Below are 14,331 nucleotides of genomic sequence, written 5' to 3' on the forward strand. Positions count from 1 at the left end.
ATATCTCATGCACGAGAATTTGCAAGTGTCTGAAATTTGATGGATTTCGTGCTTAAGTGGAAACTACTGAGTGAACTGAACACGAGGATACCCTTGGTTCATGAATTGAACAATTATTGGAGAAGATATAATAAAATGATCTAATCTGCTAAAATACATGTCTTTAAATGGGAAATGCCGCCAGATGATGCCACTAGGCGGTGCATTTTCTCACTTTTAAATCTATTTTTATACTATTTCCCATTTCAGAAAAAAATTATAAAAATCCAATACTGTGAAATCAGCTCTTTAAGTACTTTCAGATTAGATGAAGCAATAATAAATTTGCATGCAAATCCTCCATTTAATACTGATTCAGCATTATCTCATGCTGATCGACTGCACTAGGAATCAAAGCTTGCTAACTAATATTTTAGTCCAGAGAGAGTTTGCTCACGACTTATGTATGGATCAAACCATCCATGAACGGCACAGCCACAGCCTACCCAAGGCAGACAGCGACAGCATGAACAAAGGGTGACAAGTTCTTTGAAATTTAGGAAAAACCAAGGAAAATTGGAAAACCAAAAAATATCACGCAGTCGCGAGACTTTCAGCTAATATACTGTCCAAATTGAGAACATTCCTCGCCTAACCAGTATCGTGAATTTTTCACACCCTCATTTCCTGGGAATTTCACTCAACGGTGAAAATTCTCGAAAATCGCTGTCGAATTTCAATGTTCTTCAAACACGATCATGAATTCCGCTTTTTTCCATCTCAAAAATTTCGCGGCAAGAATAGCTCTCGAATGGCATTTACATGTCTAATTCCCACTCAAAACCAGCCATAGTCTCAGAATTCCACGCCTGAAACCCTAAAAAAAATCAAAGAAATTGAAAATTCAAAAAAGCGTGTCGCGCTCTCAGCCGTCTCACGACGTAAGAGAATACGTCGATGTAATCTGTCGGTCGTAGCTGATGTAATCAGTCGTAAGGCCGCTGATAATGAGTCTCCAAATTCAAGAGAGCAGAGGCGACAGCAAGTGGAAGTAAGAGATTTTTTTAAATAATTTTAATCGAAGCCACAGCACAGCGGCGTGTATGAATAAAACGGGGGCAGTTTCGCCGGGTTCACACCTCGCAATTTTCCACCGGCGTTTTTTCCCGGAACGCGGAGTTATGGCATTCCGAACGAAGATGTAATCGCGTAATTCGAATGTCATTTAAAAAAGTATTTGCATAACGAGTAGATTCCTGTTTTCTCCGCGCTACGCACGAGAGAGACATTGTGTGTTGTCGGGGATCGCACCGCCGTGATGAGCGCGTAAAATGCAAATTTATGAATGAAACCCAACATCGGCCTTGAACCAGCCTTGAAGGCGCTGGCTTTGACGGGATCAGGTGGCCGCATGCCGTCTCAAATATTACGCTTGTTTTGATACAAGCGTTAAATTCGAAGATGATAACTGAATTAAGTGCGCTCGCTTAATTTCCAATGCAAGGAAACATCTTCATGGACGAATATATCACCCTTTCTGTAAGATTTTTTCGGAATATTTTAGGTAGATACTCATAGAGAGGTCCCGCGTTCGATTCCCGACCAGGTGAGAAAAATTCGATGGTCTCAAACAACGTGGTTTTCTGAGACTGGCTTGATTAGGGATGGAGGGGGGATAGGACTTTGGACGGTAAAGCGCGAGATTATCCCTCGTGGGATATTTGAAGTGAAATTAAACGCAATGCACTCTGCTATGTGCTTTTCAATGTGTTTTACAATACTTTGCAATGTTGCCTATGATATTTCGTAGCTTGGCTGACATAAGAGTGTAACCACACATTGAGATAAGCCCGGAAAAGCACTGAATGTTATGGACGACAGGGTTCATTGCAAGGTGGAGTTACGCCCTTAATTCAGAAAGGCGACGATTAATTCGTTCAAGAGCCGATGAAAATTTTCCTTTACGATCCTCTTTACGACTATTTCTTCGTGATTTGGCGAAAAATTACCGGATCTTTCAATGTAAAATTTGCAATCTGCATGTACAATGAATAAAGAACTAAGCTTTGATTTGAGTGTGCGCAACGTTGCAATGCAAGTAGGTTCCTTCAGCTCTGACCCCTTCATCCACGAATCGCATAGGGCTGTTGGACTTTTTCATGGTCAGAAACTGATACATATGCATCGTCGACCACAAGTAGGTCATATCACGGCGTTGAGTTGCTAAGCCAACCTGTTGAGTACCTACTTAACATCGAACAGAGGCAACGCAACGGCGAAATTGTGAAATTGTTCCGCTCGCGCTGACTTTGAACTCTCGGCTAAAATCTCCGTCGGAAAAGCGACTTCCTCGGCGCGGCGAGCCGGGGGCCCAGAATTTTACGATTTCACAAACGGAATCATTAATCGAAACGGGGAACGTAAATGCTCCGAATACAGGGAAATAGTCATGTGAAGTGTTGATCCCGGGAGAGGAGGGGTATCACGCGTCAATTGCATAGATAAGCGCGAAGTTCAAGTTGACTTCTGATTGTTAGCTTTACAATTTTAGATAAGGCTATGGGAGCTTGTTTACGAGCAAGTTGCACTTAGAGCTTTACGAACAGAATCTTTTTACCTAGAAACACGCCTAGATTTATTTGACCATGTAAATGGAAAGGAAACGCGGTCTATCTTTGGGGCGACCCGGGCCCTGAGACCTATTAGGATACATGCATGATATGGCTCATGTACGAAAGGAGATAGTTTCTTTTTTATTTAAAATGGACCACATACTGGCGTCATCGGGTTCGGACTATCCGTAGCTTCCCAGACGAAAGAACGTAATTACACTTCGATGTCGCAAAACTTCCACTCGCAAATTGTTTATTTCTGCTAGAAAACTGTCGGACGTTTCGGACTCATAATCGCATCGATTTTTGTTCTCATCAAACTCTAAAATCAGAGCGAATTCGAACAGGAATTGCACAGTCATTCCTTCCAAAAAATTGAGTTGCTTGAGTCAATTTCGCATTCTTGGCCCTGAGGTACGTTTCTTTTCGATGAGCTCTAAGCTCGATTAAATTGTTAATACCTAGAGCTCATCGGCTGAAATAAATAAATACAGAGAGGGAGCTTTCAGTAGGAACTTAAAATGCATTTGGTCCAAAATGAAGGGCGGCATATTGAGATGGGAAGAAAACTTGTATTGAAAAAAAAGTTTGGTTGTATGTGCTGAAAGTTCGGTTTTTCATATCATACCTGACTTTTTTCATCAACTCACTGTACACTGGAAAAAAAAACACATTGGATCTAAAGTCTAGACTCTTAAAAACATCGACAAGAAAAAATACTCTTTGATTCAATCAGATTTAAGCTTAAATCAAGAACCAAGCCTCTTAATTTGAGCGGGTTTCCTTTTGATTTAAGCTTAAATTTGATTGAATCAAGAGTCCTTTTTCTTGTCAATGTTTTTAAGAGTCTGGACTCTAGATCCTATGTGTTTTTTTTTCCAGTGAACCTCATGAGTTCGAGTTGACCAAACGAATAGTTGGGATGATATGAAACATCGAACGTCCAATTGTCACGACGAACTTTTCCCCTCAGCGTGGAGCTTTCTGCACCCCTGGGCCCTGGGCTCGAGCTAACGGTTAGCGAGCATTCATTTTTTAGGCGGTCCTCTCGATCTCGATCTCGATCAGAGCGAAGAAGAAGGCGCCAACAACGGGAGCTGTTTTAACGCCCTTTTCAGTTAATTTTACACAACGATTAATCTGCGGAATCGACCTCGGATGCCCATTAAGCTACAGTGTGCGCTCGCCTAATTATCATGCCGCTCGGAGGTGATCCAACCAACGTCGACGACGACGTCGGCGAACAGGTAGTTCCGATTTTCGTCGTTTTCGGCTTCGGGACATAAACGCCACCGCCGAAACTTCCACCTTCCTCACGGCCGCCCGCCCCCGTTTCAGTCAGAACCGCGTAAATGCAGTCAGAGATGAGCCTCGAGACACACAAGACCATGTGCTAACCATGGCTCATACAGAAATCCACTTACGCTTTTCTTCCGTGACGCGGTAGCGCAGCCGTAAAAAGCAACGACGATGGGAAAAAAACGCAGAAAAACTCGGACGTGCATAGTGATGAGATCCTATCTCCTCACGAAACAGGCGCGAGTGTCGATTTGTCGTTTGAACCTGTGGGAAAGGATCGATTGTCAGGGTGTTCGCAATTAACACCTTAATGATCGATTCTTTTCCCCGGCTTCAAATGGGGAAATCTCGATTGTCAATTTCGCGCCTTGTTACCTACTGAACGCAGGTGAACGATGTTGAACACCGGATCCGGAGGTGTACTGTCCTCCTGAGGAAAAGCGGCGAATGAACAGAGAACTGTTGCCAAGTTCCCCGGACATATACTTATTTTTAACGAAAAGAATTAATTTTTGGACGGATGTAATTAAATCGTCGCTCCACACTGACGGAAGGGCTTATCTTCATTTCCACGTAAGCTCTGTTTTCCCTGAATTTTATGCTTTTGGGGGCTCATGTAGAACTCGAGACACGTCCGCACGCCAAAGGAGCAACGAAATTAGCCTAACGGCATTTGATGTTACCGAATGTATTTTGAAGTTTCATTTTTTTAACAGAGACAAAAGCAATGTAGCTCTCAGAATTTCTGAGAATTTCTGGGAGATTATGAAGAATATTCGCACAACATTTTAACGAACGTAGTCAGGCATAAGTAGTGTCGGCGAAGTCGCGGGAAAATTTATGGAATTCTGAAATTTCACCAGACCTGCAACCCTGGGTATTTAGGATGACCCAAAAGTTCAACCCCTAAGGCTCCTGCCGCTTTTCGGGGCGATCCCCTGAATAATTTTGGGGGCCCCAAAAATCATTTTCTTCGACCAAGCAACGCCCGAAGAATTTCAAATCTCCATCCCAATTTTTTCACCAAGTTATGAGGGCGGTGTCTGATGCTGTTATTGCTGGACTTTTGGATCATCCTGCACAATCATCGAAAAAAAAGTGAAGTTGATTTAACATTCTGGATGTAAAAAAAGTGCACGATAACTTATGAAATGCTGAATTACCCGCCACAGCAGTTAGTTTTACATCTTGGCATTGCTAAAGTAACGACTCGACGGTGAAACTACCAAACCACGTATCTCGTTTGCGGTGTTTAAAAATCTACGCTCACATTTTATTTTTTTGAAGTAGACCAAATCAACATCATTCTTTGAAATTTTCACGGAATTTTCTCCGCACAAAGAGGAAAAATCACAGAAATTTTCAAGACTGGATGTTAAGTAGTTTCTCATTTAAAAAATAAAGTATGACAGGAAGTCTGCGACGTCGCAAACCGAGATACGTGGTTTGGTAGTTTCACCGACGTACTGTAGCGGGCAATTCAGCATTTTATAAGTTCTCGTACACTTTTTTTACATCCAGAATGTTGAATCAACTTCACTCTTTTTCCGGTGAACTTTCGGGAAGTCTTATTTCTTTCAATCAGGGTTTCGGTGGATCAAGGTGGGACACAAATGACGATGATTCGCAGTAGAAAAGTTGCCTGCGCTATAATGCATCGAGACCGCGACTCTAGCTTCATAACGTTGTGTTTGATCGATGCGGTAGCGGGAGTCGGTAGTTTTGGCAACAACTTGATAGTTGTCGGCGCTACGCTAACCCATATGTTGCATGGCTAGACGTAGATCTGGAAGTTACAGGTCTGCATCCGTCATTCCGCACTGTGGCACCATTAATGCCTGGAAAAGAGGGAAACCTTGGCCACCAAGGTATCAAGGTGTGACTTTGTGAGTTTATTGGTTCGCACTTTATTATCCCCCGCCATTCGTGCCCCACCCCCCTCCCCCGAGCTAGCGTCGCGTCGCCGCCGGTCAGTAAAGCCACGATTCCCCAAGCAGAGTGCGACACGAAGTTCTATGAGCGCAAATATGAAGTTTTAAAAAAATGGACTTGGTCGAATGGGAAACAGCTGTGACTTTACTGCGAAGAATCGATTATTGAGATGTCCATTGCGACCACCCTGATAATTGATCCCTCTCAATAGGTTTAAGTGGCAGATTAATCAATTCATCACAAATCACGACTGGCAAGTAACTTCGCGTCACGCCCTGTCTGTGGAACCGTGGCTTTGAATATGCGTGTGAGCTTTTGCTTTCCTATCTCGTTCGGCGGAATTTATCGGTGTCTCAACTCGGAAACCACGTGCCACGATTACGTTGTTTCAAAGCGCACGCTTCCATTACTTATTCCTTTTTTTCAAGGAGAAACAAGCCCCAATTTTATCGTTCGAAATAATTTTCAAATAATAGTTTTTTCATACTGCGATCGTCCACTAGAAGAGAGACCTTATAATTCACGACAACTGAAAATTGAGTTCATGGGTCGGTTTACAATAGAAGTCTCATTGGTTCCCTCCGAAAGATGCAAGGAACTTTGCGAAATAAGAGCGTGGTATTTTTTGTAACTGCATTTTTGCAAATCAATCCATTCATTAGTAAGAATAGCCAAAAATTGTTAACACGTAGCTCAGTTTTTAAATTGTTTCCCTAAACTGGAAAAAAAGTAGCTCGAAACAAATCAAAATCAGCTTGAAGCAAGCTGGAAAAAATCTTAAATTTGCCGCCAAGAAACGTATAGCTTGAAATAAGCATGGCCGTGCTGCTTGAAATTAGCTACCCGGCGGAATCTTAATTATTTTTCGTATAATGCTCGGATCCAATACTAAATACTGAAAGTTTTATTCATTTTTCATAAAATTCCGTAACGTGGGGATAAAACGTTACTAATTCTTCGGCATGGATCTTGTTGAAGTCGTCGTGCGTTGCCGCGGGTTTTGTTCTTGGTTTGCAGCACTGTTAAAATGCGCGGCTTTTGGAGATCTCCTGGAATAACTTGAGAATGTAGGAATGTGTAACTTAATGCCCGTGCGAAAATGAAGGCGGAGTGGTTACAATCCAATGGAAACTTAATTCAAGAAGTTGGCTGCAAACTTAATTTAAGTCTAATTTTTTCAGCTATTTCCAAGATTCGTGTCATGCTTGAAACCAGGAATCTTGAATCGAGTATACATTATCTTGAATCAAGAAACAACTTCTTAGAATTAGTAGCCATGGTGGCCTGATGTAAGACTCAGCAGGTTTGACTCAAGATTTTTGTGCTGCTTAGATCAAGCTAGCAGGTGATCCAAGCTATAAGGTAGCTGCAATTAAGAATCTCGAATCTTGAATTTAGCAATAAATTGCTTGTTTTAAGATAAAAATTCTTGAATCAAGTTGATTTTTTCTCAAGATTCCGAGACGGCTTGACCGTAGCAGACTTTTTTTTCCAGTGTAGAGGCTTCCTAGACTCTCATGCCTCGTGTGTGTGTGTGTGTGTGTGGGGGGGGGGGGGGGGGCGCTGGAGGACTCCCCTCAGATCCTCCGGAAATCCTACAAAAATTTTAGTGGAACGACTTGACTTATATGTGCTTGGGGACGTCGAGCCAGACATTTTCATTCATATATTCTATGAAAGAAAAAATACGGTGAAAATTATGTAACCCATTACGAAACATGGAGTTGGGCTCAAATTATGCGGCTCCGGCCGATCTCGCATTGCGAAAAGGGCGACTTGACATCATTTGACCGAATTAATTGTGTCTTCTCGGAGCTCACCGTCCGCTCTGAACGGAAAATCAATCGAATCAGATTTGCGAGTGATTGCACGCTAAAACAGACAGTTCGAAAATGGAAGTTCCATGACCTGATGTATGATAAGACTATATCGATTATACATGATATGAATCGAGCATGATAAGATCCACAGCGCGCAACAGTCAAGTCCAATTGCTAGTGCATTTAGTTGCATAATAGGGCTGAGTTTTGTTCTAAATTCAGTTCCGGGAAATCGAATTCTCGCTGAAAAATGACCGCCAAAGTCGCCAAAAATTCTACTCCGTCTCAAATTAGAAAAATATCTTGCACGCGTAACACTGATTACTCCACAAGAGACTTCACTGGTGACATCATAAATTACGTCATAGATACCAGTGATTTTACCAATGAGTGATACGAGGACGTCAACGACGGTGACTTACTTCAAAACAAAAATACGAACCTCATGTAAATTAAAATAAAAAAAAAAGTACCGGCGTTGGAAATGAGCAGACCATCCGAGACAATTCGAAAGACATACTCCGCTTGCTCCCTGCGTTAAAAAGTTACCTATCGAGGAAAGATGATTCTCTGTGAACTTGAAACGAGCAAAGACACGATTTCACGGAGAGAAAAGAAGCTGTCGCTCTTACAATGCTCATAGTGAATTTTAGGTCATGCATACTTTTTCATTCGCAGTTACCTCGTTACTTTTGTACTAACGATTCTTTTGGTCCCAGTTACAATAATTATCTGTTAGGACAATTGTAACATTGTCACTGCGACAGAAAAGTAGATAAAGTACTCTATGAGTATTGTAAAGACAATGATGCTTTTCTCTCCGCGTTCAAGTCACCAGAAATCTTAAAATTTAGGGAAGTCAATGGAGCCCGCATGCCGTGAAAAAGTGCCCCTGATGACAAATGGGTAATGAAAAGACAATCGCTTTATTAGACTGGGCCAGAGATTTATTTTTTAATTGAGTCTTTTAATTGTTAATTAAGAACGTGACGCACTTAAGGTCAGCCTCCGTCAACTACGAATTTTGTCAACGGGCAGAATCTATTTTTTGCCTAGCCGTTAAAAAGAAGGCGAACCACTCTTTGTTGCTCGTTCGGGACTACGGATGATAAATCTCTCTCGTGCTAGGCACGCCCTTTGTTTCCCTTGCCTTTCTAAGGTGTTAATGGATTTGTTTTGATAAGGTACCTTTAATTAAATGTATTTACCAACCAACCAACTTTCATTTCAACGCTCAGGATATTTCCAACCCCTCATCCTTCTCAAAAAAGTCGTAGTTACATATTGTTAAATTCAAAAAGTTTTATGTATGTCGCAGGCAGTTTAGCAATCGCCGGCAATTTGCAAGCGACATGTGTGTCAACTCGTCAAATTGCAGTGATTCGCATTGATATAATAATAAAGGGTTCATAGGGAAAGAACTATATCAGCACGACCAGGGGTTGGAGCGCCTTCAAATCTCATTGATACTCTTCGCTTTGCTAGGCAGTTAGTTTAGTTGCCTAGCCGAACCAAATCCAACTGAGGTCTTCGCGCTCTCACGAGAATGCTAGCTAGTACCATGCATTCAAGAGGAAAAAAAAACTTCTGTTTAAATTTTAGGCATTACAATCAGTACTTTCTATCTCTTTTTTACTCCTGAATTTTACATTTTGTATTCAACACAAGTAGATTGCCACTTGCTGGCGATTGCTGATTGCTTGCGACATTTACAACATTAATTTTATGATTACTTTCTCATGCGTAGTTTATTCATATAGTTTATTCAATTTGTCATTTAATTGTTAAGTTTTCTTTTGAAGTTGGTGTAAGAAACTCTCATTAAGATATGTAACTAAATTACTCGGGGTTTTCTTCTGTTTCAGATATTGGAGTGGCCGTAGGCAATCAGTTACAATTTCTTAGTAAAGATGGCAAACTTCTAGGAATAGCAGCAGAAAAGTATACTGACATGGCGGCTATGACTTTTGATCCACTACATAATCATATTTATTTTAGCGATTCAAAAGACTCACAATTCAGTATTTTTAGACTGAAACTAGACAACAGTAGTGAATCAAAAATAATCCAGCCCATCGTGTCAAGTGAGTCTCATTCTTTTTCTTGATTTGTTTCATTTATACATTCTTATTTTTATTTTTTTTCTTAATGCGGTTCCTTTTAGGACTTGACAAGCTCAATGTCAAATACAAGAATTGGTTCGTGCAAATTGGTTCGCTGCAGATCTACTACAAATCCGTTTACGTGATCAAAACACAAGTCATGAAATCCCGGCGGACAAGTAAAAAATATGATCCCCCCCCCCCCCCCCCCCCCCCCCCCCCCGTTTGGCGGATAACACTTTTCTTTGAGAGAACTTCAATCGTATGTCGACGCAACCATGAAGAATCGGATGCGTTGTCTACGGCAAAAATCATCACTTTTTCCGACCATTCCCTTCTAAAATTGGCACGTTCAATATTAAATTCGCTTATAAAAAATTAAGTAATGACTTACTCCTCACAAACATGATAAAATTTACACCCGAGATTTCAATAGGAATCAGCATTTTCTTAATTTAACTGCTTTATTAACATGACCGGATTTCCCTACTTGCCGCCTGTATTGTGCCGTCCCCCTCTCAGTCGTTTTGAGACATCAGTAAAAAACCATCAAGTGAACGTGCCGGAGGGAAATGGGTGCATAAGACGCGTTTACTAGTGTTGGACACATTTTTTGCGAAAACCCTATCAACACTACTAACTTAAGCTCACGGAACTTTGCGGAAAAATTAAGCTCCGTAAACCTATCTCTGTGTGGACAATGCCTTGCATTTATAAGAAATGAACGAAAACATTGTGAAAGAACAAACATTAATGAGGGTTAATAATTTCAACTTCCGCTTCCGCGCCGCGCTGACTGCACTGTGTTTGGCGCAATGCGTGAAGTATTCACGCAGTTTTGTAGGCGCTACTAGGTATGTGTTACATGCCGACCGCCGCGCCGAGGGCTTCTTTTTATCTCAAGTCCTCGTCATCATTTCTCTCTGCGCCGCGCCGCGCTGTCTCTTGTATCACCGAAAGACGACAAAATAGAAATTACTACACTCTCAGGAAATAAGAGATTTTGTTGCCTTATCTCGTTTGTAGTTTTTTTTCTGAATCCGATTTTTGTTATACCTACATTTAAAAAAATTGCAAAATTTGCCGCCATGGGCCGCGGCCCATGTGGCCACCCCCTAAATCTAGCCTTGTTTATTAAGACGACCCGCGTCTACAAACAAAGCCTTGGAGGAAATCCCAGCTGTATGTTTTCCAATCACATCGAACCGATTATTTTCCAAATCACGTAAGCGCCAAAAGTGCGAATGCCAGAAAAACGATGAAAACCGCTCTATTCGCTTTGCTGACAATCTTCGAATTCCAAAAAGTGTATGCTCTTATAGAAGACTGTTCTGAAATCAGACACAAGATTGATTACACCAAAGAAAACAGAAAAAACAACTCCTATTCCACCAAAATGGAGATTGGCGCTTACGTTTTTTGGAAAATAATCGGTTCAATTTAAACCGTTCGTGAGGAAACCAATCCTTTCTTTTACCAGAATAATTTCTTTTCCTACTTTAATTATAATTAATCTGATAATAGGGTAGGGTATCTAATCCTTGTTTTGAATAGAGATTTAAATTTTTGTTGATAAGATTTTTCCAGATTTTAAAAAAAATTACTTATTCACAGTTTGTTTTATTAATATCTTTTTAATCAATATAATTTATCTAGACATAGTTAGGTAACTTTAGGTTTAACCTTGTCTGCGGAGGCCGAATATTCAGCTGAGCTATCATCATCGAGGAGAGTCAAACACCGAATTTTCATATTTCGATGAAGGACGCTCTTTTCCGAGGGTTCAATTCCTTTTTGTGCTAATTGTGCGCGTCAGATGATGGAATGCAAATTTCCTATTGAAATCTCGGATATATCAACGTTTTACGACTTTAAAAGCTTTCACTGTCATTTGCCCATTCGATCTGGCAACAACCACTACAAAATACTACGTATAGTACTACGATGAGTACGATGACAAATTCTTGGCCTCTAATTGGTCCGTTCTGTTTTGGGTGGTTCATTCATAAATTGCGTAGCGTTCATGGCGCATGCGCAGCACGCCACGGCGGGATGTGGGCACGCATGGGCTGTTTGTCAACAATGAACAAACCAATATCAACGGCGGTTCTTTGCTTGCTTGATTATTTCGACACAAAACTTATTGAGCTAAAATGATTTGTGAAATCAAGGGTATCAATATTGTTATATCTTCTCCAAAATTTTAGCAAACATCTGAGGAACAGAATTAGGCGGTATGTCAAACAGTTATTTTTTCAAATGTGAAATTCAGACTTGCCAAAGGTGTCGTTCGTTGATCGAATGCTGTTTAATTTTTTCTCTCACAATCATGCTGCAGCTAGCTGTAGTATTTACATCCCATATACGTATGGATATGTAGACATTATGTTTTCAAAAAAATCGATTGTGTTCAAATTAAGTAGGAATCAAATGTTGAGGTTGGAATTGGTACAATGTATGATGTGAGAAGATTCCAACCCTGAACTCTCAAGTTTCAGATTTAATTTTGTAATTTAGTAGTCCCCACACATAACAAAAGCCACTTGAAGTTGAAGAGACTGAGTGTGTACCTACATAGCCCACCATTATTCAAATATTACTTCACTTGGCAGAGAAAAAATAGTTTTCCCCCCTTTTATATGCTCCCCCCTTTTTAATGTCTCCTTCCCAAGTCCTTCCGTACGTAAGTTTTCTCTGAGCTCCTTTGCCATTGAATGTTAGGTAACTAGGTTAAAGTCTATAAATAACCATGAATTAATGAAGTACACTATGGAGCTTTTTTAAAAAAATCTTATGACTTTCAATTATGTTTCTTTTTTTAAGACAAGTTGCATGCAATAATGATCATTAATTATTAATTCAGTTTCTAATGAATAGTTTCTGATGTCTACTTTCAGGACGTCATGATGACAAAGAAGTGCAGGGAGTTGCTTTTGATGCTGTGACACTGTCCTTATTTTGGAGCACTGGAGTTGGTCGCACCATCCAACGTTTAAAATTACTGTCGCTTTTCACCGCTCAGCCTCAAGAAGGAGAAACTATTCTGCAATTAGATGAACAAGTACCTCAAGGATTAGCAATCGATAGCTGCAATAGGTAAATATCGGTACTTATTTTTAAATATTTTCATCAGGAGATTCTTTTACGTGAGAATTCCTCTGGGAAAGGATGTGGAAAGACAATATAGGCATCCTTCCCAGTAAGTTTGGGAATGAATGCATTTATAAATCACATCCCTAGACCATCTTGAACCAGCCAATGAGAACTTAAATAATTTTCAACTAGAAAGCTGCCTCATTTCCTTTTCCTATTACCTACCTAACCCTTGTCCCTTTTTTTATTTTTAAAAGTGGTTGTCAATTTCTTTATCCGAGCTTCCCCAAAATACCCAAGCATTGAACTATGATGACTGTAAAACACTTTACAGGTTGTCAAACATCCTACTTAGGACCTTTCGAGGGTAGAAATACCTAAGACAAAAAAAAACTATTCAGACTTAAGCTAGGCACAGTGCCGACAAATTATGAATGTTATGCGAGGCATAATAGGCAATGGCTAAGTCCCACTCTGTTGCTTTGACTCCGCTTATCACACTGAAGGTCAGAACACATCGGAACCTTTCCCCTCTGGTTTCTTCGTCATTTCGTCAAAGCAATACTGAGCGGTGTTCCGTATATGAGTGTGGTTGTTATACCTAGTGTCTTTTTGCTGGGTAGAGCCTCCAACTATATTCTGTGTGTGTCAAGAGGTACACTCTGGTTGAAGGAAATGCATGTTTCATACGCCAATCTCTGGAAGTCTGAAGTTGTAAATTTTTCACAAAATGTGTGGGATTAGGAGATAATTATTTGACTTAGTTTAACAGACAACAAATTTTTAATCAATTTTTTTCTCCATTTTTACAGAAAACTCTATTGGACCAACTGTAACCACAAATTGGCAACTATTGAATCCTCGGACCTGGATGGTCAAAATAATGTAAGAATAGTCAATGAAGATCTATGGCAACCGCTCGGAATAACGGTCGATCAGCACCATCAAAAACTTTATTGGAGCGATGAGCAAGAGAGTTTTGGATTTAAAATAGAAAGAAGTGATCTGGATGGGAAGAACAGAGAAACTCTGATAACCGGCTCTCACCATCAACCTGTCGCATTAGCAATTGATCTCAATTTTGTTTACTGGTCAGACTGGGTTCACCATGCAATCTGGAGATCAAATTTATCAATTGTCAATGATATCGATTTACAGCCGGAGCAGTTTCGGCTGTACAATAATAAAATTCCGAATGGAGTGGTCTCTCGGACAGATTTAAATTATATTTCTAAGGACAGTTGTTCTGTGCTTCTAGAGTTAAAAAGAAAGGTGAGTCCTCATAATTGAATCAGTGAGAACAAAAACACACCAACTTGGTGACTTGAAAATGTTCACTTTTCATTAAAGACAGTCGATTTTCATGAAGGGCATTGAAGTTACCGCATCTGCTCCGACTTGGACGTTTAAAGTGTCCTTAAGTACTTGCCTCAAGGCACCAAAAATCTTTTTCTCAGACTAACTTCCGTGTAGTTTTGTATGTATCTTGATTAT

The 14,331-nt window shown here is 40.4% G+C and overlaps 1 protein-coding gene across 4 annotated transcripts in view; it reads left to right on the forward strand.

Annotated features, from left to right (window-relative positions):
* Positions 1 to 14,331, forward strand: part of cue (Low-density lipoprotein receptor repeat domain-containing protein cueball) — a 51,950-nt gene that overhangs the window by 22,258 nt on the left and 15,361 nt on the right. For all 4 annotated transcript variants that reach the window (XR_011899151.1, XR_002010010.2, XR_002010009.2 and 1 more), the window contains exons 2-4: positions 9,508 to 9,726; positions 12,642 to 12,840; positions 13,650 to 14,109. Coding sequence is in view for 1 of the 4 variants with exons in the window: in XM_019058347.2 (XP_018913892.1) it covers positions 9,508 to 9,726; positions 12,642 to 12,840; positions 13,650 to 14,109 (878 nt within the window). In the remaining 3 variants the exon portion in view is untranslated. The remainder of the gene's footprint in view (positions 1 to 9,507; positions 9,727 to 12,641; positions 12,841 to 13,649; positions 14,110 to 14,331) is intronic.

Source organism: Bemisia tabaci, chromosome 2 (genome assembly GCF_918797505.1).
Source record: "Bemisia tabaci chromosome 2, PGI_BMITA_v3".
NCBI classification, from domain to species: Eukaryota; Metazoa; Arthropoda; class Insecta; order Hemiptera; family Aleyrodidae; genus Bemisia; species Bemisia tabaci.